General features: G+C 40.7%; 1 protein-coding gene across 4 annotated transcripts in view; it reads left to right on the top strand.

Annotated features, from left to right (window-relative positions):
- Positions 1-27,193, top strand: part of cdk14 (cyclin dependent kinase 14) — a 110,190-nt gene that overhangs the window by 56,757 nt on the left and 26,240 nt on the right. For all 4 annotated transcript variants that reach the window (XM_058646733.1, XM_058646736.1, XM_058646735.1 and 1 more), the window contains 3 exons: positions 6,821-6,944; positions 17,631-17,751; positions 21,771-21,864. In XM_058646733.1, the coding sequence (XP_058502716.1) occupies positions 6,821-6,944; positions 17,631-17,751; positions 21,771-21,864 (339 nt within the window). The remainder of the gene's footprint in view (positions 1-6,820; positions 6,945-17,630; positions 17,752-21,770; positions 21,865-27,193) is intronic.

Genomic DNA, 27,193 nt, shown 5'->3' on the forward strand with positions numbered 1-27,193 from the left:
TGGTACAGCGTGGTCAGCTGATTGGGGCGACAGAAAAACATCACTCCCTTGCGATCGGTGTCACAAATCGAGCAGAAATATAGAGTTCCTCCATTGTTGCCTGTTACGTCACGCTACGAATCTCACTGACGCGACCATCAGGCACAGCCCACACTCCGCCTACCAAGTAAAGATACTGTTCTCAGTTGAAACGCAAGCCTGACCCAAGGCTTTACCAGACCAAACCGAACGGTACCATGATGGAAACACGGCATATGTTAGTTCTGGTTGCTGTAATGTTGGCAGAAAAAAACAGCTATTTATTACATTTACAATACTGCAAGATAGTTAATCAATCACATTTTCAATTCAATGGCAGATCTTCACAAATCACAATTAGCCTCGCACGGTTTATCTTAACGTGACAACATCTGTCTTCAATTCTCTACAAGGGTAAAGCAAAACTGCAGCCAAATAAATGCCACTCTTGTGAAAGAGTGGCATTTATTTGAAAAAGTGCAGAAACCTTGCGAGGGATCTCGCTGTCTCTCCCTGGACAGACAGAAGTGTCATACACGTCTCACACTGATAAACATGAACGTGTGATTCATTGTGTGTGTATACTGGACCGTTTACAGGTCGTTGCTTCTCGTCTTTGGTCAGCTATGTTCGCTATGTAAATACAGCGCTGACATCGCTTGACCCCGGTGTTAAGATATGACTCGCACACGTCAATGAATCTGAGCTCAAGGGGAGAAAAATGGTTTTTGAAGAGTTTAGTATTCATATTTTTGTAACTTACAACTCAGAAGATGAATATTCTACAGATACTTACAGATTTCTTTCATATTTGATTAGTCCAGTGTTTCCCAACCCTGGTCCTGGGGGAACACTGTCCAGGCTCTGGCGATTATTTTCTCGATTAATCGAGTAATCGACCTGGAAATGATGATGTTCTCAAATGTCTTGTTTTGCTCACAAACCAAATATTTATCAGTTTTAATGATTTCTTCATTTATCTTTGTTTTATGGAGCAAAGAATCCAGAAAATATTCACACAACTTTGTGTTCATTCTTTGAGAAAAAAAACCTCAAACCGATTAATCGATTATCAAAATAGTTGGTGATGAATTTAGTAATAATTGATTAATCGAGTAATTGTTTCAACCCCATACTTCCAGTTACATTTATACAGTGCATATTTAATGTCCTTCAGAGTAAAAACTGTTCATATAAATCTAATAAAAGTGTCTTCTTCTATGATTAAAAGTGGATTTTTCTCTGAAACTGGTGCAGATATATAGAAATCAACATAGATCATGTATTAATCAGATTAATCACTATTTGAACTACATAAATGTTGCACACACACCTTTAACTAGTCATAGCTTTAGTGTAGTTTATTTCAGTCCACATTTACAACAAGTCAAACGGCATACATTGATAATAAAACAAGAATACCGCCCGCTCCATCAAAGCCATAATGTCCATGTTGTTGTTCTATGGTGCGTGCAGTCGTGTTTCAGTCGTCCTATATTTACACGCACACACAGAGGCCCTGCAGTACGACCACACGGACGCTCATTAAAACATGAGCCAATGACACTTCTGGCCATATGTGGAGCTTTATAGTCCTACGCAGGCGTCAGCCACATCGTGCAGGTCTCTCGATTCAGCCCATTAAGGACAACACTGTAATAGCCTTAGTGGAAAGATAAGGGATTTTTCTCATGCCTGCTGGCAGATGGGAGGATAGTCTCACCCCATTTAACGCTCCTTCATTTCAGCTCTGCATCAGTGTTCTACTGATTTCAGCAGAATGCCGCTCTAGAGCGAATGTGAGGACGTGTCCTCGGCAGCGCTTCTGTTGACGGACTCTTTGTCAGTGTTATGTTTTAACGATGATGGTCTTAACTCACAGAACATGTACTACTGATAAATGAAACTCCCTTAGAGAGATTTTTTTCTATTTATCTATTGGCGATGTTGATTGGACTCGGAGTCTCTCAGTAGGTTTGTCATGACTGTGTTTGCCAGGACCAAAATGTCCTTGGTTGTTGTTCAAATATATTGTGTTGCACATGATGACAGTTGTTTGTGCTCAGTGCAGATAGTTATTATTTATTTATTTATTTTTCGCCTCCATTTTCCTAGGAAGTCACATTGAGATGGAAAAATCTCTTTTACAAGGGAGACCTGGCCAAGGTAGCAGCCAAAAACACATTTAAATCAAAGCTCAATAAAACATAAGGACGTAAAAGATATACAACATACAGCAAGTCTTACAAATGTTAACATTTTCAGTGCTCTTTGAAGAAAAACACCTACAGGCCTTTGTCAACACATTCTTTAGGATTCCCTTAAATTTGCTGAGAGATATGAGTGAAAAAATAAATGAGTCATTTGAGGATTTTTTTTTTTTACCAAGGGGGGGAAATGTATAACATATGTGACATTGACTTCAGATGGTCAGTGTCAATTTTGACCCATTTCAAGTTAATCTGTGTGAAGTAAACCTTTGTTTTGTGCTCAACAATGGTCTCTATAGCATTGGTTCTCAAACTTTTTAATTCCAAGTACCATCTGAGAAAATATTGAGCTCTTAAAAGTAACACCATTAAAATACAGTGGTGTTAATACTCCGCGCAAAGTCAGCTACGGACTTCTCAGAGGAGGAAGATTTATTGAATTCAAAATGACTCAGCTCCACTGCGATCACATACCCTGGTATAAACAGTCGAACAGTACTTCTGATTTTCCGCCAAGTACCACCAGAGGAAGTTTGCGTACCACTTGTGGTACACGCACCACAGTTTGATGAGTCTACGGAACACAATGAAACACATTTTGATCAGCAAAAAGAAAAATAATCAGTAAATAATGTGATTACGGCGACAAAGTAAAGCAAAATGAACATTTCAAGGTATCTCAAGGATCAGAAAGCCAGTCTGCTTTGATTAATTACCTCATGTTTCGCTGCTCATTAAGTATGAAACTAATATCTCCCCTATATTTAAGTGAGTGATAACACATAGCTGATATGATCCATGCTTCTTTTTATCCCTCCGTTTGCCCTGAGTGTGATAGCAGCGAGGGTTTCATCATTAGGGGAATGTCAGTGTGTTTATTGGTGTGCCGGTGATGGATTATTGTGGAAGCAGTCGAGTCACTTTTCACATGATAGATGGTGTTAATAGCTGTTTTAACTATGGTCTAACTATGTGTCGTATTTCTACTGCAGTCCTGTGCTGATCATGCGTCTTGATTAAACAGAGCCTCTCTGCATTCTGCTGGGGTTTTCTCTGCCGTGAGAGACCTGTAGGTATTCTTATTTTTGGTTACGATGAGCCACAATGACTTAAACAGGATTAATATATGTATATCGATGTAGACATGGTCAAAAAGACCTGCAGAGGTTTAAACCACGCATCGGAATGAGGGCAGAAAGGTGACTTAATCGACTCTGAATGTGGCGTGGTTGTTGGTGCCAGACAGTCTGGTTGGATTTCAGAAACTGCTGATCCACTGGGATTTTCACCCACAACCATTTGTAGTGTTTACAGAGAATGGTCTGAAAGAGAGAAAATATCCAGTGAGCTGCAGTTCTCTGGGGGAAAATACCTTCTACGGTCGGAGGAGAATGGGGAGACTGGTTTGAATGGGTAGAAAGCAATCGGCAAGCATTGTATGCAGAGGACTGTGCCTGGATACACAACACATGGATTACAGCAGCAAAAACCCTCACCCAGTTCCACTTCTACCTAATAAAATGACTAAAGTTGAACAGGTTTCTTCATTACGCATAAGAAATGTTGGTCGGAAAGGACATTGGAGGAAGTCCAACTTAGATGAGTAATAATTCCTCCAGCAGAGGACAGACACTAAGACACTGCTTTAAAAATCAAGGGAAAAAAAGTCAAATGTACAATCACATTAATAGCTTTAGGGAAGAAGCCAAGCCCCAGAGTGCATTACAGTAGGAAACATAAAATGGCTTAAAGCTGAGGTAGACTTTATTGATCAATAATTCCATAATAACCTAATGTAAATCATGTGAGCTCATAGAGAACTACACTTCTGCTCCTCCTCAAAGCTCCAGGGTTTCCAGCCTTGGCGAAAATCTGGCCGGTGACAGAAGAGATTGACCAATCACAGCACATCAGGGAAATTGAGCAAATCCTCCTAAACTGAAACCACACATTTGGTATTTTTGCTTAAAAGAACGTGTCAACTCGTGGCCACACACACTGTACGTATGGACTGTGCATGCTCCAGGTAGAACAGTACAATGGAGTGGAATACAATGTGGGATAAAGTAACGTGCATGGCATGCGAGACTGAACCAAACACTTGTTTCAGTATGAATGGAAGCGTGGACGTGTGAGCAGGAACACTTACGCAACTCTCCATAGTCGGCGAACACAGAAGGTCTCCAGAGGCTTTTACTGACAAAGGATGCTTTGTTTCTGTCAAACCTGAGACGGCATGCTTTTCTTTCCTTACATTCAACCCAGGTTGACGTCTCATGTGACTTGTACAGACAATGGAGTCAGATGCTCCCTCCTTTTTTTATTCGAATGCAGAAGTTGCCCAAGAACTGACTGTGTTTAAAGCCCTATTCGAACGGGATTAGTTTATTTATGGGTAGATGGAGGAGTGTAATTTTACCACAGGACATCTGTAATATTAATGGCCAACTCGCACGGGATGATAAATCTCAGTAAATCTACCACAAGTGGGAGGGGCCAATCGATTTACGCACTGCAGTCACCTCCTGTCCTCATGTGCTTATGACGTTGCTTCCTGTGTGTGTACCACACTGCTTCCTGATATCACAAGCACAAAATTGAATAAATATTGTAATAATTATAAAATGAAGTATATATTCCAATCATGAGTTTTTATTATGTATATAATTTTGGTTCAGAATGGCGTTCATTAAGTTTTACCACAGACCTAGTACAAAACTGAACACTTCTTCAAGCACCTTCATGCTTGAAAATCCGCGGAAAACTACCTATAAACGGGATATGATGGAATATTTACGCACATATTTACTGCTGGTCTATTCGCACGGGATTTGTATGACGTGGGGTAATTTTACCGGACCTTTTTACACAAGGTAAAAGTCTCTGTAATCTTTACTGACTGTTAATGATTACTGACGTGGCACATGCTGGACAGGGCTAAGATCTTCAGTCTGTTAATAAAACTTTATGTCGCCTCTCCATGTAAAGCTAATCTTGTCCAAACAGGGCTGTAGTTGAAAACTGGCCTGTTTTGGCCAAGTTGTAATTATTATTGCTATTGTTGTAAAAATGGTCATAGAGGTCCCTTAAAACTGCCCTAAGCACATTTAGCTGTCTGAAGTCTGAGCCAGACACACAAATAAAAAGCTCCAGAGTTTGATGATTGAATTCAAAGAGAGAATAAAATACCTTTTTTTTTCTCTCTCTCTCTTTCTCTCCCTTTATTTCCTTGCAGTTGCACTTCTTACAGTGTCAAGGCTTCTGGGTGTTTGATATACACGAGTGAACACACATCTCCCATGCTAATTTTCTGCACCGCAGTTCCTCCCTCACTCGCCGAGTGCTGGTTTAGTAAATCACTGACCCGCTGAGTCCAGATGCCAGACAGAGCCCGTCTTTGATTGGACTTCACCGCACTTCAGTCGGCTTAATTGGCCACAACTGCATGAGATAAATGAGAGAGGAATGCTGAAGATGGAGTAGGGCCGAGCGATACATGCTAATTACTTGTTGATTGACATTTCTTACCAGAGCGCAGATGAAAAACAAAACAGTTTTTTTTTTAAGCCATGACTTTGATTAAATTAGACTTAGGTTATCTATCTATCTATCTATCTATCTATCTATCCATCCATCCATCCATCCATCTATCTATAATAGTCATACCCTTTCAATATTGCAAGCATAATTGCCACAAAATGCCAACAATTTACCACTGGTCAACAGCACAGACTGGAACCGGGAGGGAACAATATTTGCTGAGGGGGTGAAGATGTGTGTGTTCGTGTCTCGACCCTTTCTGAATTGAAGGTTCAGTGATTCCAACTTTTTCCTGTCACGCTGGCTTCCTGTGCCCTGTCGTCAGCAGTCCTGCTGCACTCGGTGCAATCGATTTCGCTGCCCTTCACGGAAAATGAAAAGGAGGCGGCAGCCAGCTCTCCCTTTTTACACCTACAAACACATCTGCTGTCACGTCGCTGTCACCTCTTCCCGCTTCAAAAAGATGTTCACAGTTGAAGAAACATGCCTTCTTACACCAGAAGTATTATAGATTAAACATATAACGAGCCATGCTGTGGTGTGCTGTATAAACAGGAGAGGTCTTTTTTCAATCAGGAATAGTTACTTTATTTTTATATATCTGTATGATCAATATTCAGTGGTGCAGGTGAAGAAGACGGTGGCGGTGTTTTTGATGATGTGGTCTCCCTGTCTGTTCTTATCTTGACTGGAGTGAAGTCACAGCTCAACCAATCAATAGGTTTTTTCCACACTTATCCAGACCTGCACAGTTTAATGTGCCATATGCCATGGATGGGAATTAAAGCAGAGACAAATGGGATGCTATTATGAAAATCAATGACGGTGCTATCAAGCGTGTGATGGGAAAATATTGCCCTCCTTATCAGATCTGTCTTCGATGCAAATCTGGCAAAATAATCAAAGTAAACAAGCTACACTTGCTAGATATGTACTGCTAGATGGCAAAATGCAAAATCCCTGTAAACTGTGCAGAAGATAATGTGCTTTTTGATGACAGAACTGTTACAGTTACAACATTAAAGGTCCTTTCCGTCTTTTATATTTTCCAGCTGTTCCTGTTCCAGTTGCTCCGAGGCCTCTCCTACATTCACCAGAGGTACATCCTCCACCGCGACCTGAAACCACAAAACCTGCTCATTGGCGACACCGGAGAGCTCAAACTTGCTGATTTTGGTAAATATGCAGGACAGCGATGCTTTTACTGTGTGTACATGTACAGTTTTAGACGAGAGAATGTCTATGTGTGTGTGTGTGCGCGCTAAGGGCCACTGATGTTGCACCTGCCATGGAAAAATGAGACATCTGATCGATTTTTGGTGATTTTTTTCCTTTTATACTGTGTATTACTGCTACTGTTTAATTTCTCAGTATACTCTATTATAGTATATATATAGTATATTATATTAAAATCAAGCTTCAGTTCAGTATTTACAGTTACAGATGGAGCATGACCACATGAGACGCCATTAAAATATTAACTTTTATCCTCTAATTTAAATTTGTTTTATACCAAGTATAAAACACCTGAGGAAATGTTGAGCTCTCAAAGTAAAGTTAAAATACCAAGTGGTGTAAACAGGTCGAGCAAAGTCAGCCACAGTATGGACTTTTCACAGGAGGCAGATTTATTCCCAATTTGATCATAGGCTCTCTCATCATCCTCCTCTTCCTCGCATTATACTTCACACACTGGTATAATGAAATTAGATGAAGATGGAGTGAGAGATAAGGTGGTATTTTGTTTCATTTTCTACACTCACAATCACATACCCTGGTATAGAACAGTATTTCTGATTTTCCTCCACACCACAGATTAAGGACCATGGCTCTAATGCAAGGACGATAACTGAATGAATTCTTTCAAACATTTATTTTTTGCATTTTACAAAACTCGGTATAGAGCATAGGACACTCAAAAAAGAAGTCTTTCTGATTAGCTTATTGCATCGATTCAGATTTTGATGTTAATCTGAATAGTCAGGCCATAATGACCTAGCAGCAGCACATTAGGGTTGTAAATTCAGATTATATTAACTGCAGATTGGTTTATATCGTATTATATAAAAAAAAAAAAACAACAACACTGCTACATTCTTGCAAGTGTCCATTTTTAATCAAAGCCTAGTCATTTTGTGTGTTTCTGCATGTTTGTGTTAGGAACATATGGCTTGACTCCATGCTCAGTAAACACTGCATACAGGGCTTGTCTGGCATCCTGGGGGGTGGGGGGGCAAACAGACAGACAGAAAACCCCCCCGCCTTCTGTACACACCATCCATTTACTTTCACCCACTCGTTTCTTAACACCTTGAAACTCCTCTACCCATTAATCTACTCCTTCCCTCTCACCCGTCTGACCCTCTGCCATGTGGCACATTATTAATAATGCAAACCTTGTATTAGTGTCGGAACATTACTGTGAGGGAAATGGAAGAGAGGGAGAGAGAGAGAGAGAGAGAGGGATACCGAGAGAGTGAGAGAAAATAATGGACAAAATACCAAATGAGCAAAAATGGCCTATTAGTCTGTCGCTGGAGCCGTGCTCATCAACAAACGCGCACAAAACACAGAATCAGCCTTTGCCTGAGGGATGCCAGATGACGGAGGCAAAAGGCCATTCGTGTGTGTGTGTGTGTGTGTGTGTGTGTGTGTGTGTGTGTGTGTGTGTGTGTGTGTGTGTGTGTGTGTGTGATTGTGTGGCCGCCAGCGCTCCCTGTGGTCCCCGGCCTTGGCAGCAGGAATACTAACGGCTGACAGCTGAGGCCAGTGGCACTGGTTTAGAAAGATGGAGGCAGAATATTAACAAATGAGCAGCTAAGGGGTAAATGAGAGGTGGTGGAGAAGTGTGAATGAAGCTTGATGGGATGGCGCCGTGGCTCTATAGTGAGAAAACTATTGTGCGAGCAAATTAGGTTATAATGTCAAGAAATGTCTTTCTGACGACTCACTGAATCATTCTGGCGTTTCATGCTTGGGCATGTTTTATTCTATTGCAATGTACTGATATGGGTTAAGATACGATATTCATCCCCTATAGAGGAAACTCAGATTGACACAGCAGCACAAAGTGGGGCAGTAATCAGTTACTGAATTCATTTCTCAACTATTTTGATGATTATCAAGTTCTTTTTTAATAATTACAACAAACTTTATGATTTAAATTCTCTTTCTGAATTAATTTCTCAACTATTTTGATAATTATCAAGTTCTTTTTTAATCATTACAACAAACTTTCTGATTTAAATTCTCTTTCTGAATTAATGTCTCAACTATTTTGATGATTATCAAGTTCTTTTTTAATAATTACAACAAACTTTCTGATTTAAATTCTCTTTCTGAATTAATTTCTCAACTATTTTGATAACTATCAAGTTCTTTTTTAATAATTAAAACACACTTTCTGATGTATCAGCTGAGTATTTTCTGGTTCCATTGCTCCATTTGTCAAATAAATCATTAAAACTGAAAAATGTTGGTTTGACTTCACAGAAAATCATCTTTTCAAGATTTGGGAAAAACACAGATCAACATTTTTCGACATTTTCTGGTTTTTCATGGACCAAACAAATACTTGATGAAGCGAGAAAATAATCATCGGATGAATCGATTATGAAGAGAAATAAATCATGAGTTGCAGCGCTCGTAATAAGAGCTCAACAAGACTCGAAAATAAAATGATCCTACATGGAAACTATGAATTAACTATCAGAAAGAACTACAATGCAAAGACACATGTTCCTTACATTAGGCTTCTTCACAGCTTTGCTTTTAAAACTTTAAAACTTGAAAGGTACTTCAACTACAGAGGCAAAGTCACCTGGAAGACCCTCAGACCTTTTGTTGATGATAGTGTATTTGACATGATATTGAGATAACTAAATGTCCATCCTTTAAGATGACTTCTAATTGGATAAGATAAAAAAGTTAATAGCTATATATTTATGGTAGTTTTGGATCATGTTACAAGCGTAAAATTGCTAAATTCACATGATATGAAACTGCTGTGAAGGCATCTCTTTAAAAGTTGCTGTTTGTCAGAAAACTGTGGGACAATATTATCCTGGTTCCTGCCATAAAGGTTCAGTAATAGCTCCTTTTTTTGTGCAGCTTTTAGAGAATTTGCTGCTTTGATACTTCCCAGTCACTGCACTCAGTGAAAATGAGTCTTCGACCGTAACCGTGCTCCTATCAGTCGTTGATTTTCCTCGCGCCTGGTATTGGTGCATTGATCCGTATGTTTAATCAACTTTCAACAAACTCGATCTTTAAAGTGAAAAGTGTTGCTGCGCTGATCCTTTTATCATCACTGCATTAACTCGTGTGTTAAATAGCTCCATATTTGGACAACAGTATCTGATCCAGAGTGTTTGCTCGGTGACACGGATCGTCTCAGTCTCACGGGCTTGATAGTAAATCCAGGAGAAATCTTCGAGTATCACACAACACTTAATTCCAAACAGGAGCCAGAACTCTACATAGAGACGGTCGGCTCTGCTCGCGAGGCTCGGCTTTTTGTCAGAAAATCAATGCTCGCCCTCGCCAAACAACTTTGTGAGGTGATATAGGGAGGAGTGGGTGTAACACTAATGGCAGCCAAGGACAAGCAGAAAGCCAAAAGACACTTTTCAAACACGTGCATTCAGATTTGTATTAAATTGCATGTATTTGGAGTCCCACGTCGTAACGATCCCAATGTTTTCGACAGTCACCTGATATCGCCTCGTCGCATAACTGCAAAGATTTGTGGGTTCAGCCCAAGAAATTTACACAGAGAAAACCCTCTGAACTTGTCAATATCAGCGGGTTTAGTTTCACTCTTTGCCGCCTCACTACTGCCCTCAATATTCCCTAATAGCACTGTTATGACACACTGTATCACACTGTTATGACTTTTTTATGTATGGAATCGATGCCTTTAAAAGAGCATTTATTACGGCCTTAAAGCATTCTTTTATATCACGGCTGAAGTTAACTGTGCTAGTGTTGCATTATTTGTTGGAAACTCTCGGGCTGGCGTTAATTCACTTTTTTAAAGATGGTCTCTGGAAGTTGTTAAAGTTGTATATTGTGAGGAGCTGACTTAGCAGGTATGGCTGCCGTATAGGTGAGGGCCCCATACCCCTGCTGCCGGGGGCTTGGAGTGGAGCCAGATGCTTCCCTCTGCTCTTCTGTGAGTTTACTCACTTTTTAATGAGCTACACAAACAACCGACACATAAATGAGCCTGTGAGGAGACCACGTGTTTCATATCAAGGACATAACTAATCGGGGCCAACTTAAGTAGTGTGTAGGGAGTGATTTATAATATTTGCGTGGTGGAGCTGTGTGGGTCCATAATCCCTAGATTTACCACACCATTAAATCTGAGACAGAATATAGCACTACGGGAAATGTAGATAGCGGTTTTTTTTGAAATGGTGACTGAAGAAAATGCTGGAATACTTGACCAAACAAGCTGTATAAGGGGTTTTGTTTATATAAAAGCACCTCTGAAAGTACAATATCAGCACATTCATGTGAAAAGAAAAGATTAATGTCGGGCGCTCTGCTTCATTTTGGAGCCAAGTAAAATAATCCTACATGCAGCTTTTTTTTTTAAAGAGAGGGTGAATTATAGGGCAAATATGTTGCACAAGTACTGTTGTAAAAATGTTAAGGATAAGGTCAGACTTTGTGAAAAAGTTCTTTTCACCCACAGACGTGGCCTTAAATGGTATGGGCCACAGATGTTTATGATTTACACTATTACTTTAGATTATAATGTCTGACCTGTCGCTAGTTTGTCAGCAAACACCAGTTCATATAGAATACGTTCAACACTCGAGGGTAATCATACGTAGAATGTCTCTTAGAGAAAACTCACGACTGTACGACTGTAACTGCCACAGTGGGAAAATCCAGTCAAACAATCTCAGGATACATACAATCACTGGATGGCAGTTCTCGTAGAGCTACAACCAACCATTATTTGGATCACTGATTTATCTGTTGATTATTTTCTCAATGAATCGAGTAATCGTTTGGTTCAGAAAATGTTGATCAGTGTTTCTCAAACCTGGAAACGATGACGTTCTCAAATGTCTTGCTTTGTCCACAAACCAGAATTATTCTGTATTCATGATTCATTTGTTATATGGAGCAAAGAAACTAGGAAATATTCACATTTAAGAAGCTGAGAACACAACAAAATATACTGTAACTGTAAAATGTGTTTTAAGATAAATTACAGTTTACTACCACACTTAAAGAAAAAAACATTAACCCTCACATTTGAGAAGAACCTGGAACTTAATAATTATTTTTGGTATTTTTACACGGGGAAAAAAAATACTACCTCATTGTGCCAGGTTTAAAAACTGTTTTTTGGCTTTTAAAGGCCATTGAAAACAGAATAATTGGCTCAGGGTCACAGCAGCATCAACTAGCCAGTCATAAGTCCAGTTTATTAACATGGAATCTCAAACTCATGAGCCATACTGTATTTAGGAACTACTGTACAGTAAGTGTTGGAGTAAAAAAAAAGAAGATATTGAAGTATTTGATCACAGCTTATGTCAGCTCTATATAGCCGATATTGTGTATTGTTCACTGCGCCGCGGCTCTGCTGTAAAGTAACAGCTGCTGGGATAATGATGTGTGAGGAGTGAAGTAAAGTGACAATAGTGCTGAAGGAATTTCTCAGGCATCTGGAGCCGAATGTTTGCCTCTCCCCAGTGGACTGTTCCACCCTGCGCCTCGCAATAACACCGGGACGAGTGGGGCGCTGGCCATTATTTATTTATTTATTTATTTATTTATGTTAAGTCTGGATACATAGGGTTTGGATTTTTTTTTGAAGGGATGGGTTTGCAGATGGTTGTTTGAATAGTTTCTGCTAATGTGTGTTTCTGCCCAAACGAGACTTCTGACAGTTACACATTGGTGTGTTTGTACGTGTGTGTGTGTGTAATGACCCTGCTCTAATGCAGAGCTCATTACAGTCCACTTTGTGTTGGGAAGTGAGCTGGGACCGCGGCAGGTGGTGTCTAAACACACACACACACACACACACACACAGTGTGTGAGAGACAGAGAGTGAAAAATGGACACAAATAACAGTTTTTTCCTAAAAGGCGGCCAAACAGCATGAACCACTGAGACTTATTCTGTTTAGAATAATCTCGTGGCTCAACAAACAGGAAAGAAGTTTGTTGCTGTTGTTCTCAGACATTATCCTGAGGTCATTCAGTGGCTGCACTGTCTATATTGCTTCCCTGGGTCTGACCATTTGAAGTATACTAGTCTCAATGGCAACAACATTTATGGACCCACTGATGTAAATGGGTGATCTGACAAGGGGCTGATGGGAGTGCTTGGTTTACTGGTTTGGAAAATAAGGAACTGGGAACAGTTGTCAGAAAAGACGGGGAATGTTCAGGTGACGAGTGGTTTGATCTGGAATAAAATGAACAGGAAATGAAATAGAATGGGGAAAAGAAGAGGGGACTAACATGTCATAGTAACATGTCATCATTGAAGATATGATACAGATACAGAAATAAACCCTTGAGGACACTCCATTGATATGGCCGCCATCTGACTTCAGTCTGGCCCTTGAAGGATGACACAAAACATGATTGATGTGAATTTGATGAATGAAAATGATTCATGAGAATGGTTGATTGAACCCTAATTAAGAAACTAAATGGATGATAATGAAGATGATAATGACTGAAACACAGCCACCGCTTGACATTACTTAAGGGTTTTTGTCTCTTTTCCTTTCTCTTTGAAACCTTTCAGGAGCTTTTTAAGATTATTCAGAGAGAGAGAACGGACGCTGTAAACCAAATCAGTTATTTGTTTTACCTCACACACTGCATCGTGATGTTCAAGAGATGCAGAAGCATTTTTGTTTCGTATCACCATTGTGCTGTGCAATCACTTCTATCCTTGTAATGACTTCATTGAGGAATATCAGTATAGCTTTTTTGCAGTGATGAGGCTCGGGGTACTTTAACACTCTGAAGGCTATGATTGGTGTAAATGAAGATCATCCCTCCGTTTGGAATCGGATCGACTTTCACTGCAGTCTCCAGATGAAATCACTCACTTTTCCTGTGTCTGTTAACCTGTACTGACACAAACAAACAGTGCATTTTTTTTTGTTTTTGTTTTTTTGGGTGTTGCCCATGATTCAAACTGTTTTTAGAACATGCTTTTTGTTTTGCTCTGTGAAGTGATTTCAAACGGCATTAAAATGCCTGCTGGCAGCTTTCTGCAACTTTCAATCTGCTGCACGGGAGAAGAAGAAGAGGAGGAGGAGGAGGAGGAGGAGGAGAGGTAGGCAGGAGCAACAAAACGATCTTCAAAAGAACAGTGGGTTGTTCTCCCTGGAGAAGAATACTATTTTAGTCCTTCTTTGTATCCTTCTTCATCTCACTGCAGTATCCAGCCCAACTCTTCCTACTCTTAGGGGCATGATCTGACCCCTGTTGTAGTGTAAGATGGAGGTTCGTAATTGACTGGAGAGCAGCGACCAGGACAGAATGGCAGGTCAGCGATAGTAGATGAAGGTCTCCGTCTCTTTTTTTCTCTTTAATCCATAGGTCACGACTTTGAAGTCGGACGCGCCAGTGTCTTTGGACTGGTGGGATTTTCAGGGGGGAGGGAGGTCAGCAAACAGTGGTATTGCTGCTGACCTGCCTAACAAACAAAGCAGTCTGTCAAAGCACAGGAAAAAACACCACAACTACTGACTACTGACACCACAGAGAGTATTGAACCAGCAGTGTGACTCTCTATCTGCCTTAGAGCCACTGGTCATGTGACATACAGTAAATATGGTCACCCAGCCTTCCAGCATAATAATAAAAATCATTTATCTTTATTAATCCCCCTTAGGGGTAATTATTCTCTGCATTTGACGCATCCTAGAATTAGGAGCAGTGGGCTGCCACACTGAGTAGTGCCCGGGGAGCAATGGGGGTTGGGTACCTTGCTCAGAGGTACCCCAGCCTTTTCAACCTGGTGGGGACTTGAACCGGCAACCTTCCAGTTACAAGCCAAGTTCCCTTTCCACTTGGCCACAGGCTGCCCGTACTCCAAACTGTGTGAGTGCATGGGACGCCAGACTGACATGGACCCAGACCAAAGAGCTGAGGTGGACGTGACTGTGGGCTTGTCCCCTTTCACGTCCATCTGCACCTGCCTGTAGTGTCCACCAACTGGACACTACAGTCACATGGTGTCCCTATCCCATTGCATGCCCAGCTTTATTGTTTATTCAATCTTTGAATCCATCTGCCATACTGCCTTGTGATGAATTAGCCTCTGGGGGAAATGGCAAGTATTTTGGGGGCATTCCATGGACAGATGTCATCTGAGCCAAGAGTTTTTTCTTTCATCATGTCGTGTTTACGGCCCAGCGAGCCTTCCTCGTGGACTGTTTACCTGCAGGCAACCAAAGCCTCTTCAGATGTGATTGGTAAAAGTAAATGGAAGCCCCACATCGTGTCACTTGCCTACAGATCCTGCATATTCTCTCTTATACAGAGATGATTGTCTAGTTGAGTGTAGGCCTGAAATTGTGGTTTCATTAACTCCTTATTGAAATGTTTTCTAATATTATAAATCGTAAATGAAAGGAAGAATTTATATACATATAGTTTATGTGTAGTCGACATGTACAAAATGTCTGTGGATGGAAAACTGAATTCTTACAGTTTGTTAGTAAGAATCCAGATGAATGAGAAATAACTCATTTACATGTCATTGTTGACAAAGTCTTTTTTTGTTTTTGTACCGTATTGTTTAGTTTTCATGCTTTAGTCCTTGTGCACCATCTGCCTCCTGGTGAAACCTCTCGCTGGGACTGTGTGAAGTCCTTCCCTGTTAGAGTCATTTCTTAGACTAAAGCTGTGTTTCCATCGTGGTACAGTTCGGTTTGGTACAGTACGGTATCGGTCTGGTTTTGGGTTTTGACTGAGAACAGTACTTTTACTTGCGGGGTGTGCGCCGTGTCAGCGAGATACGTTGTGTGATGTTGTACAGGTGCGCCGACAACAAACAACAAGATCGAACGCGACACAACAGACATTTTTCTGTTGTCTGGTCTAGCTCCATCCACACCGTACTGTACATTTACTCTGGTAACCCAAGGGAAAGGTACCGAAAAATTGAAAGGTTCGGGCAGAATATTTTGCTACCAACCGTGTAGAAACACGCCGTAACTAAGCTGACTTTATGTTTGCAACAAATGGACATTTAAGCGAGTACATGTTTCAGAGCTGCATCTCTCTGACCACGTGATGATGCAGTATGTTTATTTTGACATTTAGTCAGTGGGTATTTCTTCCAGACTCTTATCTTCGCTCTCTGTTGCACTCTTCTACGCCTCTTCATATCACAATCAGGCGAAAACCTCCTGCTACTGAACCTTCTCATTTGATGAGTACATGTTGTTGATGAGAACAACACACCCCCTCATATCACCCCCTGTATATACACACACACACAATGTGTGCAATCAAAATGATAGCCTCTCAGTGTGAGCGGCTGGATAGTGTCTGTTCTACTTTATATCAGTGCATGGAAATTACAGAGCTTGGTCTTGATGAATGCGGGCTGCAAGTACTTTCTCCTGTGGGCGTTGAAACACAAGGAAATATTAAATACCTCCTCCCTCGTCTCATTTGTTCTTCCCTTTCCCCCTTTTCCTCCCACACAAAGAGGACAAGCAGCAGGGCAGGAAGTCTTGTTTGTCTTCTACTTTTTTTTTTCTAACCTATCTTAAATGCTTTAATTAAGTCTTCCGACCACTCGGGAAGAGACAAAGAGGTTATGCCATCAGCCTCATTAAGCCTTGCTGCATGTGCACTCTGCCCTACAATCAGCTGCCATGGGAGAGCAGCAGATACGTAACTAACCTGGCTCTGTGTCAATGCAGAGGTAAACACTAAAAGAGGGTTGGAATAAAAACCTGAAGAAGCTCGTGGAAACCCTGGAGGAGGTTTTTTAAAAAGTAGCACAAAGTCAGATTTAGTTGCCAACACTTTAAAGAACATTTGTCGGTTTACATCTGTTTCTTTCAATCCTCAAAGATCATTAAACGGAAATTTGCATTTGTCAAGGCAGCCACAGTTCAGCACTCCAGAGAACAACATGGTGCTTTTGATCAAGATCAAGATCAAGATGATTAATGCCGGGATCAGGCAGACGACGTGATATTTTTTGTCTTTCACGGCCGTCACCATGTCAGATTATCAATCACAGTGGCACGGATTCTTGCTGTGGCTTGTTCGGGCGACTGGCAACGCGACAAGTATGACCCCGAAACAATCATCGTTCACGACACAGCACGAGTTCATAGGTCATTGAGGAGCTGAGGAAAGGAGAGGCAGAGTTACTGTTGCCAAAACTCAACGAAACGTTCTTCAGTGTCACTCTTCCACCTAACAGCAGCAGCAGCAGCAGCAGCGTCCCTCTTAATTTGTGTAGTCTGATCCCCGGCATAGGTAACCATTAATGGCTCGTTCCTACATCATATCAACATTTACTTGTCAACAGAGAGAGTATTTCCATTTATATTCATAGTCATTGGGGGATGAACAGCCCCTTTCTGTTATTGCCGCCATAGACTTAAAAGATCTATGTATGGTGTTAGATGTTGTTCTGTAAACAGAAAAGAGGGCACTATTTTTAGGCTCTTCCGCCACTTCTTTCGTGAAAAAAAAAAAAAAACATTCTTCAGCCAGATGTGAGAGTGCTTACGGCACTGAATGTGGCTGCTCTGCTCCAGTTTTCTTCCACGCTGACAGAAATCATAGTAAGGTCAATGATGATGTTTGCTGAGACTGTGCTCTTGTGTTGTGCTCCCAGGTCTTGCCAGGGCCAAGTCAGTCCCCAGCCATACCTACTCCAATGAGGTGGTGACCCTGTGGTACCGACCCCCTGACGTCCTCCTGGGATCCACGGACTACTCCACCTGTTTGGACATGTGGTGAGTTTTTCTAACCTCTGACTCAGACATCCCCTCATGTCTTCATATTTTGTTCGGCACGGACGTTGCTCAAAATAGGGTTGCAGCCGCGTTAATACCATAAGCTATCATAAGCTTCGGCATTAAGATAAAACAATGTGGTTAATCCATAGACTTTATATAAAAAACATTGACAACCTTCAGGTTTGATAAGTGAATCCTGAGAAGTAGGACGGCGATTCCACTGGATGTGAAAAGAAATCCATTTAAACTGAAGTCTATGGGAAAATGAGCTTCGGCTTCTCACTTGATTTATAATAACAGTAAACATTTTCATGAGAAGTGAAAAGCTAATTTCTTCTTCGAGAGTGTTTTTATTGAAGCATGATGATGATATTTTTGCGTCTTTTTGAGGTCACAGCCACAGTTAAAAACTGAGGAACTCTTTTTTCTTCCAGTGTGTAAGAACATAAGACATAAAGGATATAAATGTCTCGTTTTCTAGTTTCTTTAATAGCATAATATGTCAGTTCTGTAAATGATGATCCCATTTAGAGGAAAATAAACGGATCAAGCACAGCCCACAGGAGTGGACACACACTGACATGGCGCCGGTCACATTGCAAATTCACAATGAGCTTGTTTTGCAACTGGAAAACCACTTCAATTTTAATATACAGTCTAAGGGATAATCAAGGCTAATAATTTGATTAATTAGTTGCTTTATACTTATACCATCCAAAGAAGTTTGGATTTGTCTGTGTCACAGACTGAATTGCATAAAAATAATACTCTTTAGGTGAATTTAATTGATGAATCTCTGATAAGAAAGCTGGTGGATTCCTTTGTTTTTACTAGCTCTGCATTCTCTTTTGTAAACTAACACAAAAGCAACATCTGACGAGACAAACAGACAGACACAGTGTTTTGATGTGTGACTCCCTCAGTCCTTTGTTGTTTGTGTGCAGCAGAGGTTTTCCCAGTCGTGTCACACATGTGCGCTCTCAGCCATTTCTGCTGTCTCCAGGAGGCTTCATTAACGGCCTGCGAGCAAACAGGCCTGTGTTTACTGATGCTCATTTACTCATTTACTGTGCTAAAAGTTAACACATGCAGCTGGCCCACCCCGGTCTGTCACTGCACCTCAGACGCTGTATAATTACAATGACAGCTGCGATAAAAGTGCAAGAAAGCAAACCGAACACCAGCACGTCGGACCAAAATAAACGCGAGTGTGATTGCACCCACACGCGTGCATATTGGCCTCGCTAATACAAAAACATACTATGAAGACAGATGTCATGTTTATTCAGTTGCATATGAGTCCAGGAGGTGAAGGGCTTTCTCTGGAAGTAAAACCAGAGCTCAGCTCATTACCTGCTGTGTTTATTGCTGCATTCAAGTGGAACTGTGAACTCGTAATTACATCAAGGGAAGTCGTATACAGAGCATCCTGAACTTGAAGCTTTCAGAAGCCTTGAAGTCAAAAGGTTGTGATGAAAGTGTCTCAGGAACATGGTAAAAAAAATCCCATTTGAATTCAATATATTTATCTTGATGGTCCTGCACTTCTGACGGTGCCAAAACCCCAGGGCTGGCCCAAGTCCTAAGCATAATGAGGTGGTAGCAGGGGGGGGGGGCCCAAATCAAAGAGTGTTATAATTGACTATCATTTATACCAATGTAACACTTTAAAATGCATTTAAATAAAACTGAATCTCTCAAAGGAGATCCATGGAATAAAATAAAATGAAAAATAACTGCAGCCACTGCTCTCAATTTAGACAAAATTCCACCAATGCTTTCCATTTATTAATTAAAGATGTGTTTACACCAAACCAGTTTACACTAACCTTGAAGGGCAGTCAAATCACAAACGTGGCCTACTATTCATTTATTTGCACTTTCGTATTCAAAGTGCAGCGCTTAAGTGTGGCGATACCTGAACTTGGACTAAACAAGTAAACCAGTTTAATGACTTTTTAAAACCTAGCACAGATGTGCAAATGAGCACTAAATGAGCAATCTTCAGCGGCAAAATAAAACCAAACAACTTAAGGTCTAAAGTGAGATATCCAAATATAGCTGAAGATATCCAGATTTATTTAATATGTAAACATTTAAAAATCCACCAGAATGGCTACTGAAACAGTGGCCCAGATAACAGCACGTAGAGAGAGTGAGATGTCACTCTCTGCTCAGCACGGCATTATTCTAGTACATTTACATAGTAAATGTTTGTTTCTTAACATTTTGGGAAAGTGAATGTTGCACACTAGAGTAGATTTGTGTACTGGACATTAGCCAGATGACAAATGTAATGCTATTATTAGACAGCTTGGTTAAATACTTGATTGTGATTGGTCAGTTCCAACACTTCTCAGTATTGCATCTTCTGCACTTCTGCTACGTACAACAGACCGTTACTATAGAGATGCTGTTCTGCTCACACAGAGAACCATGTATCCATTGTTGAAAGAAGTCCAGTTCGGTTACTGGATCAGAAAAACCTTAAAATAAAGTGGACCATATTCGATTACATGACTTTTGATAAATAAGGAGAGAATAAAATGTTGGATTTGTGCTCAATCCCCTACATTTCCCCAGTTAAGACACAAAAGAGGACAAGAAGATGGTGCAGACGAGGTGAAGTGCTTTCACAATTGGTTAGACGTCTTCGGTTTTATAGGGCTATTTATTTGTAATGGAGCTACGCACCAACAGGCACATGCTGAAGAGGCAAACACAAAAAAAGTCCAACAGTAAAAGATATATATATGTATGTTCTCTCACACACACACACACATTTAAGCTCACAGAGTGGTTGTATACGGTCCAATAGAAAAACCGAGGTTACAGCTGTGTCATGGAGATGGATGGAGCATTTTCATTCACAGCAGGCTTCAGTGATGCCGGAATGAGAAGGGTGTATTTGAATTTGAGGAATGTGTCGACTTGTGACCTCTCTGTCCCTTCCCCTCTTGTGGATTCTCTCTCTCTCTCTCTCTCTCCCTCTCTCTCTCCCTCCCTCTCTGTCTCGCTATCCATCTCTCTTTATTTCCATCTCTCTCATCACTTTTCTGGTTTCGACTCAGAGAGCGTGTGCACATAGCAAAGAACTGTCTCTCAGGAAACGATGGTACTTTTACAAATGGGAGTTGACACACACACACACACACACACACACAAACATTTCTCATCCCCTTGTAGAATTAAAACATACATTTACTGAGGCTTGCAAAGGGGATTAAACTACTGCATATAATTTGTCTTTGTTTCATTTGGAAGCCAAACTTGTCTTCAACCACTTTACCAGGTGAAAAACTTACTTTACCAAGAAAAAAAAGTAAGTTAAAGTAAGTAAGTTAAAGTAAGTTAAGAAAAAAATAGATTAAAGATCATAGCAATAGGCCATAAGGCAGTAGTGATTAGGGGTGCTTTTAATTAATTGGTTAAATCCATGGTCTACAAACTGTGGTATGTGTACCAGCAGTGGTACTCAAGCTTCCTCTGGTGGTACGAATAGTCCGTAGCTGACTTTGCTTGGTCTTTTTACACCACCCTATTTTTACATAACATTTTGAGAACCGCTGGATTAAATGAAGCACTGCAGCTACTGTACCTCCATCAACACTAAAGTTGTGATTGCTATCTTCGTCTGCACCACATTTTATGACGTTTGGTCCGTTATTTCTTATGAAAGTCGCAAAAATTGTAATTAAAAAAATTCACTGCAGTCTTGCAGCATTACCGAGGGTGAACATTTTAATTGGCTACAAAATATAATCGGTTCTTCCTCACTCTCCCACCAAGTTTGAAGAAAAACAACGCCGTAAATCCTGCTAACTAATAAACAACATTAAAAAACGTCAGAGGTAACAGTCATTTCCCTTGCAGTTGTTTTCTGCAGAAATCTCAATCCTGTCAGTGGGTTAAAACAACCCACAGTATTAGGTAACTTAAGCTGCTTTATAGTAGTTGTGCCAGTATTAAGCATGGGGACGCTTATTTTACTGTATGTGTCCCTCTCTCTCTTTAAGGGGAGTGGGCTGCATTTTCATTGAGATGATCCAAGGAGTGGCTGCCTTTCCGGGGATGAAGGACATCCAGGACCAGCTGGAGAGGATATTCTTGGTGAGTCACTGATGCCGCAGCGTAACCGTGTGTGTGTGTGATGTGTTTGTATGAGTGTGTGTGGAAAACCTTTAACTCTGCAACAGTAGTGCAGGACTCAGGATTTGATTCAGGTTAAAGTACAATGCCAACATTTCACAATGGACAATAAAATAATACTTTTTTTTTTAATGCTAACTAACTTAGAATAATGTCAAAAATATTTTAAGGATAAAACATGTCCTCGTTGTGTCAGTTAGTTAAACAGGAATGGACAGGGTTGTAATTGGGACACTGTTCCAGCAGATGCTGAGAAGTGGTCACAGCTGGACACACAGCTGTCCTCTGTGTGAGACTCTCATGATTGTGTGTTGATGTTACGAAAAAATCTGTTGATAAAAATGTGGTTTAAGCCTGGACGTATTGATATGACAAAGCAAAACTGTTATGTTGTGATGGAAAGTTGATTTGATTGATACATTTATTTGGATAAATCCAAACTAAAAGTCACAAAATAACACAACTGAATTCATGGCTGGAGGTAACAGTAAACCTAATTTCTGCTGTGGGAGTGCGAGTCAGCATGGACCAAAATCTGGTGGAGGAACGTTTTTAGGAGCATTAAGTGAAACACATACCTGGCACTTGACAGTTTAACAATGCAGCACAGTTGCCAATAAATGACTGCATTAAAAGAAAAGGGAGATTTCAAGAATCCTTTAGTGACATGATCTGTCATCCATCTACATAATTCCATCCCCAATCTCTTAATTGGAGCAGAATATTACAGAGCAGTCATAATGGATTTATATTCACAGGCTGGAAGGGTCTGAATAATTAATTTAGAAAATTACCGAGATAAAACTGTGAGAGAGGTTTGACCACGGGAAAAAACAGTATGGAGACAAAGCATGTTCACTGCTGTTTGGCCTCTGGGTTGAATGCTAGAGATACAGAGTGTGGAATAAGAATGAAGGGATGAGGAGAGGTGAAGGATGCCCTGCAGGCAGGGAATCACTCACAATGAATGGAAAACTAGCACAAGAGGAGCAAGATGAAGAAAAAACACCTCTCATTGATTGGCTCTTATGCCAGAAGGGGGAAAGAGGGACTTCCTGCACACATCCACAAGAGCCTCCAGCACTCAGTGTTCGCAGCTCCTCTCTCAGACGCAGACACACCATTATAGTATGAGGAAGGAGAGGAGCTCAGCAGTGGGGATGGCTGCTGGCCAGACTGACAATGAGGCTCAGCTGCACATTGGTTCCCTACAAAGGCATCACATTTCAAACATGAATGTGCTTTGTCGGCATGACTAGGATGCAAAAATGTCCAATCCAAGGACAGTAATTCATGTTTTAATAACAATGCAACATCACAGTTTCTGCTGTTAAAAATACTGACACTGAGATCTGGACTTGAAACCCCATGAACAATGATGATTTCTTGGTGTCTTTGTGAGGGAGCCTGCTGATGTTTGTTGATTGTACTGAAAGATACAATATAGCGTACAACTATGGTTCTCAAACTGTGGTAGAGCTTCCTCTGGTGGTACTTGGAGGAAAAGCAGAAGTACTGTTCTATACCAGGAAATGTGGAGCTGAGGAATTTTGACCAGAGAGTGTGTGAAATTAAACAAACAAATAAATTCAATAATAATAAATAGAGTCACCTTATCTCTTGCTCCCTCTTAATCTAATTTCACTAGACTAGTGTCTGAAGTATATGTGAGGAAGAGGAGGATGAGAGAGCATACTGTCTTATCCACCTCCCGTATTTTAATGTTGCTGATAATGGTGTTACCTTGAGAGCTCAATATTTTCTCAAGTGGTACTTGGTATAAAAACTTTAAGAACCATTATTGTCAATAAGGCTACTGACAGACTAAAAGTTAAATGGACTTGGGAATAAAATATTTCTGTACTCTGTATATGGAAGTTGTCGTAAATGGTCATCAAAGGCCTGACAAGCTAGCGCTGGCTAATGTGACATGACAAATCTAATTATAATGGAGCAGTCATCTTGAATTGTAAACTATGGTTGAGGAGTTTAAATTCGTTGAGAATTTGGAATTTCAATTTCAGTGAGCACTCATAACTGAAATTCAATTTATTTCTATTCATAACTGGGAAATTGCAAGCTCTGACCTCAACTGGAATGCACAAAAGTGTTTATAATGTCACACAATACAGACAATATTCAAGCAAATACCTAATATAAAACACCAAACTGACTCTTTGCCATTTTTCATCCAACTCGCAGCCTGTGTTTTGTTTATTCAGCTGTCGGCTACAAGTAAAAGACAGATGAATATGGAAATGCGGAAAGATGCATCTCAGTAAGTGTGTGCCATCGCGAAACAAGCTTACTTGTCAGAATTGGCTGGATGTTGACATTTCCATCCGCGCCTCTGCTGTGTGTCTGTCAGACAGGTCAGAGTTTGGATGCACAGCCTTAGAGATTCACGTGAAGGGCATCATCAATGAATAATGCAGAGTCAGAGGCATCTCAAAGGCCACTTTGTTTGAAGAGAGGAAGAGAAAGGTCAGCCTCCATCACTGTTTGAAAGGCACCTTTCCGGGGGTTGGATCAGTACATTGAATGGGGTGGCTGGTAGTTTTTCGCTTTTTAGCCTCAGTGGAATGAAACATTTGCATTCATGCAGAATAACAATTGGTCTTCCAGGTGCTTTTTGTGGTGTAGGAGTCAGTTTGTTTAATTTGGGGTAAATAGTGTTGATTGCATGCTCTCCCGCAGTGACTATCAGAATACCCGCAGGCTACACTGTGAATGACAGATTACTGTTTTGAAAGTTGAAGCTGGTGTATTACAGTAAGTTTGTCTTGTCTATCTATCTAAACAGGGACATGTTTATGAATATTCAATAAAGATTATAGCCATAGGTTCAGAAATTCAACAGAAATGATAAGACTATATGGATTTTCAGACTGGTGTATTTATCACCGAAATCTAAGATTGTTGTTTCTTTGTCAATGCCACTTCAAATAAAGGATTCAGGTCAAGAGAGGTTAATTACATACCTTGTTGGTGAGACACCCTAATCTCTGGATCAGACGGCACGATATTTTTGTCTTTCACAATAGTCACCATGTCAGATTATCAATCCCAGTGTTTTGTACAGGGGACTGTATGACCCCAACCAATCATTGTTCGCGACACTGCTTGAGTTCATAGGTCATCGGAGAGGTGGGGCAAGGAGTTGTCTAACTAACCGGGTTGCCAAAGTGCCTCCACAACTTCTCGCTAACATTTTTGTTTTTTAACTTTGTCGGGGTAGTCCCTTGAGGAGACTTCAAAGAGGCAGAGGTTGTCCTCATGTCTGTATGTGACGCTGCATTAGAGCACTCTGTTATACTATCGGTCAACATCGACTAGCTCGTCAGGTGTCGCAGAGCCTCCCAGATGTTTTTGAATTACGTTTACACTACACGTCCGTTCATCGTTCCCAAAATGTATAATCGGGTCGGACGTGAAAATAAGCCTTTAAACAGACACTGGATATTGTGAATACACACAGACATGAGTCGTTTTGTGCTGTACTAGTTCCATTTACTTTAAAAAGAGTGTGGGGAAGACGCTCTGTCCAGTGAGCTGTATTCTGGCTGCGTGCATGCTTCCCTGTTGCTTGTTGCACCTGTCTCTCCCTCCGGTGTTAGCAATTTGATGCTCACTATAGGCTTTGTGTGACTTGTAGCTTGAAAAGTCAGCTGGCATTAAATCGATCTTGTTTACCTTAGGTTAATTCTCGGGGCCGGCTCTCGTGCTGCTGCAGAAAGATTTGCAGCAGTTGTCATGGATGTCAGCTGCTGTGGTGAAGGGAGTGTAGGATGGGGGGGGGGGGCAACGACGACTTACTGGAGGGATTTCAGCGGGACATCTGGAGAAACCACCTCCTGACACTGGATGAACGAAAGAAAAATGAGAAAGACAATGATTTTAGTGCGGTTGAGGTTAACCTGTGTGTAAATGTGCGTGTATTTGGTCTTGGATGTCCTCAGAACATCAATGAGCTTTTTGGGGTCTGGTTTTAAGGTTAGAATATTAGTTTGGGCCTTAAGTCTATGAATGACCTCTATTGAGAGATTGTGCATGTGAATTAAACATTGGAATAAACCATTCATAATTTAGCTACTTCATAGTAAAAAACCGTCCACTCATTTTAATAATATAGGTTCCACAGTGAAGTATATCCTGTCAGGAGGAACATTGCCCTTCTTGAATACTAATTACAGCTACTTTGTATCTTTCAGTGCAGTCATTAGTATTCTGATAATTAACATCCTGTCCTGTAAGACTACACCAGGAGGGTTCTTACTCACTTGTGAATTGTGTATGCTCTTTCTACAGTTTCCGTTTTGTTGGGTAGCTACAGTATACAGAAAGGACATGGCAAGTTTTTTTTTTTTTTTCAAATTCTGTTTTGTTGTAATTCATATCCTGATGGATGAGTCCTGCTTAAAGAGAAGAAAAATCCAGCAGCAATGACCTTTTCCTCCCAAACCGCTCCGTCTCGACAACGGGCCCATTAACAATTAAACGTCAGTCTCCTCTGACAAAGAAGGGAATGAATAAATAAATCCTCACATGGTATTTGTACTTTGTGCTAGCGTTAAACCATATTTTTCTTTATAGGCTCCAATTTCCCTGTGATACCACACATTTACAGTGTTATTATCCTTGACAGCTTTAGGGCAGTGCCATTTCCTGAGCTTATCACCTCCTACAGCACTGCAGGGAGAGCGGGCTGTCAACATACACTTAAATATCTCCAAAGTGTCCGTATTAAAATGTGTGCTGGACGTCTTGAGAGTATTGGAATAGTTGTGTTTATCCACACAGATTGGTGTTAACATGTCTTTGTGTCCGCATGCTTTGGTGGCTTCTAATACAAACCTTTTGAGAATGTCTGTGTGGATTAAAGTTGTGGTGTTTGAGCTCCACGCTCACTGGTGCTGGTTAACTAGCTGTCAGCACACAGAGGATTATGTCCACTGGAGAAACCTCTATGAATATGGACAGATCTACTTGCAGGAAATGAGGCGAGTGTGTATCTTGTGTCTCTTGTGTGTTTCTACATCTATCTCTCCAAGTATGACTTAATCAACATGAGTAAATGTGAACGTAATAATCAGATTATGATAATGTATTTCTGCAGTTTGACACGATATTTTTGTCTTTCACGATGGTCACCATGTCAGATTATCAATCACAGTTTCTTGCCGTGTCTTGTTCGGTTTGACCCTGACCAACCGTCGTTCACTGCACGAGTTCATAGAGTAGGTCTTCGGGAAGGTGGGACAGGGAGTTGTCAATCATTACTATTTCTCAC

Source organism: Solea solea, chromosome 13, assembly GCF_958295425.1.
Source record: "Solea solea chromosome 13, fSolSol10.1, whole genome shotgun sequence".
Taxonomy (NCBI): domain Eukaryota; kingdom Metazoa; phylum Chordata; class Actinopteri; order Pleuronectiformes; family Soleidae; genus Solea; species Solea solea.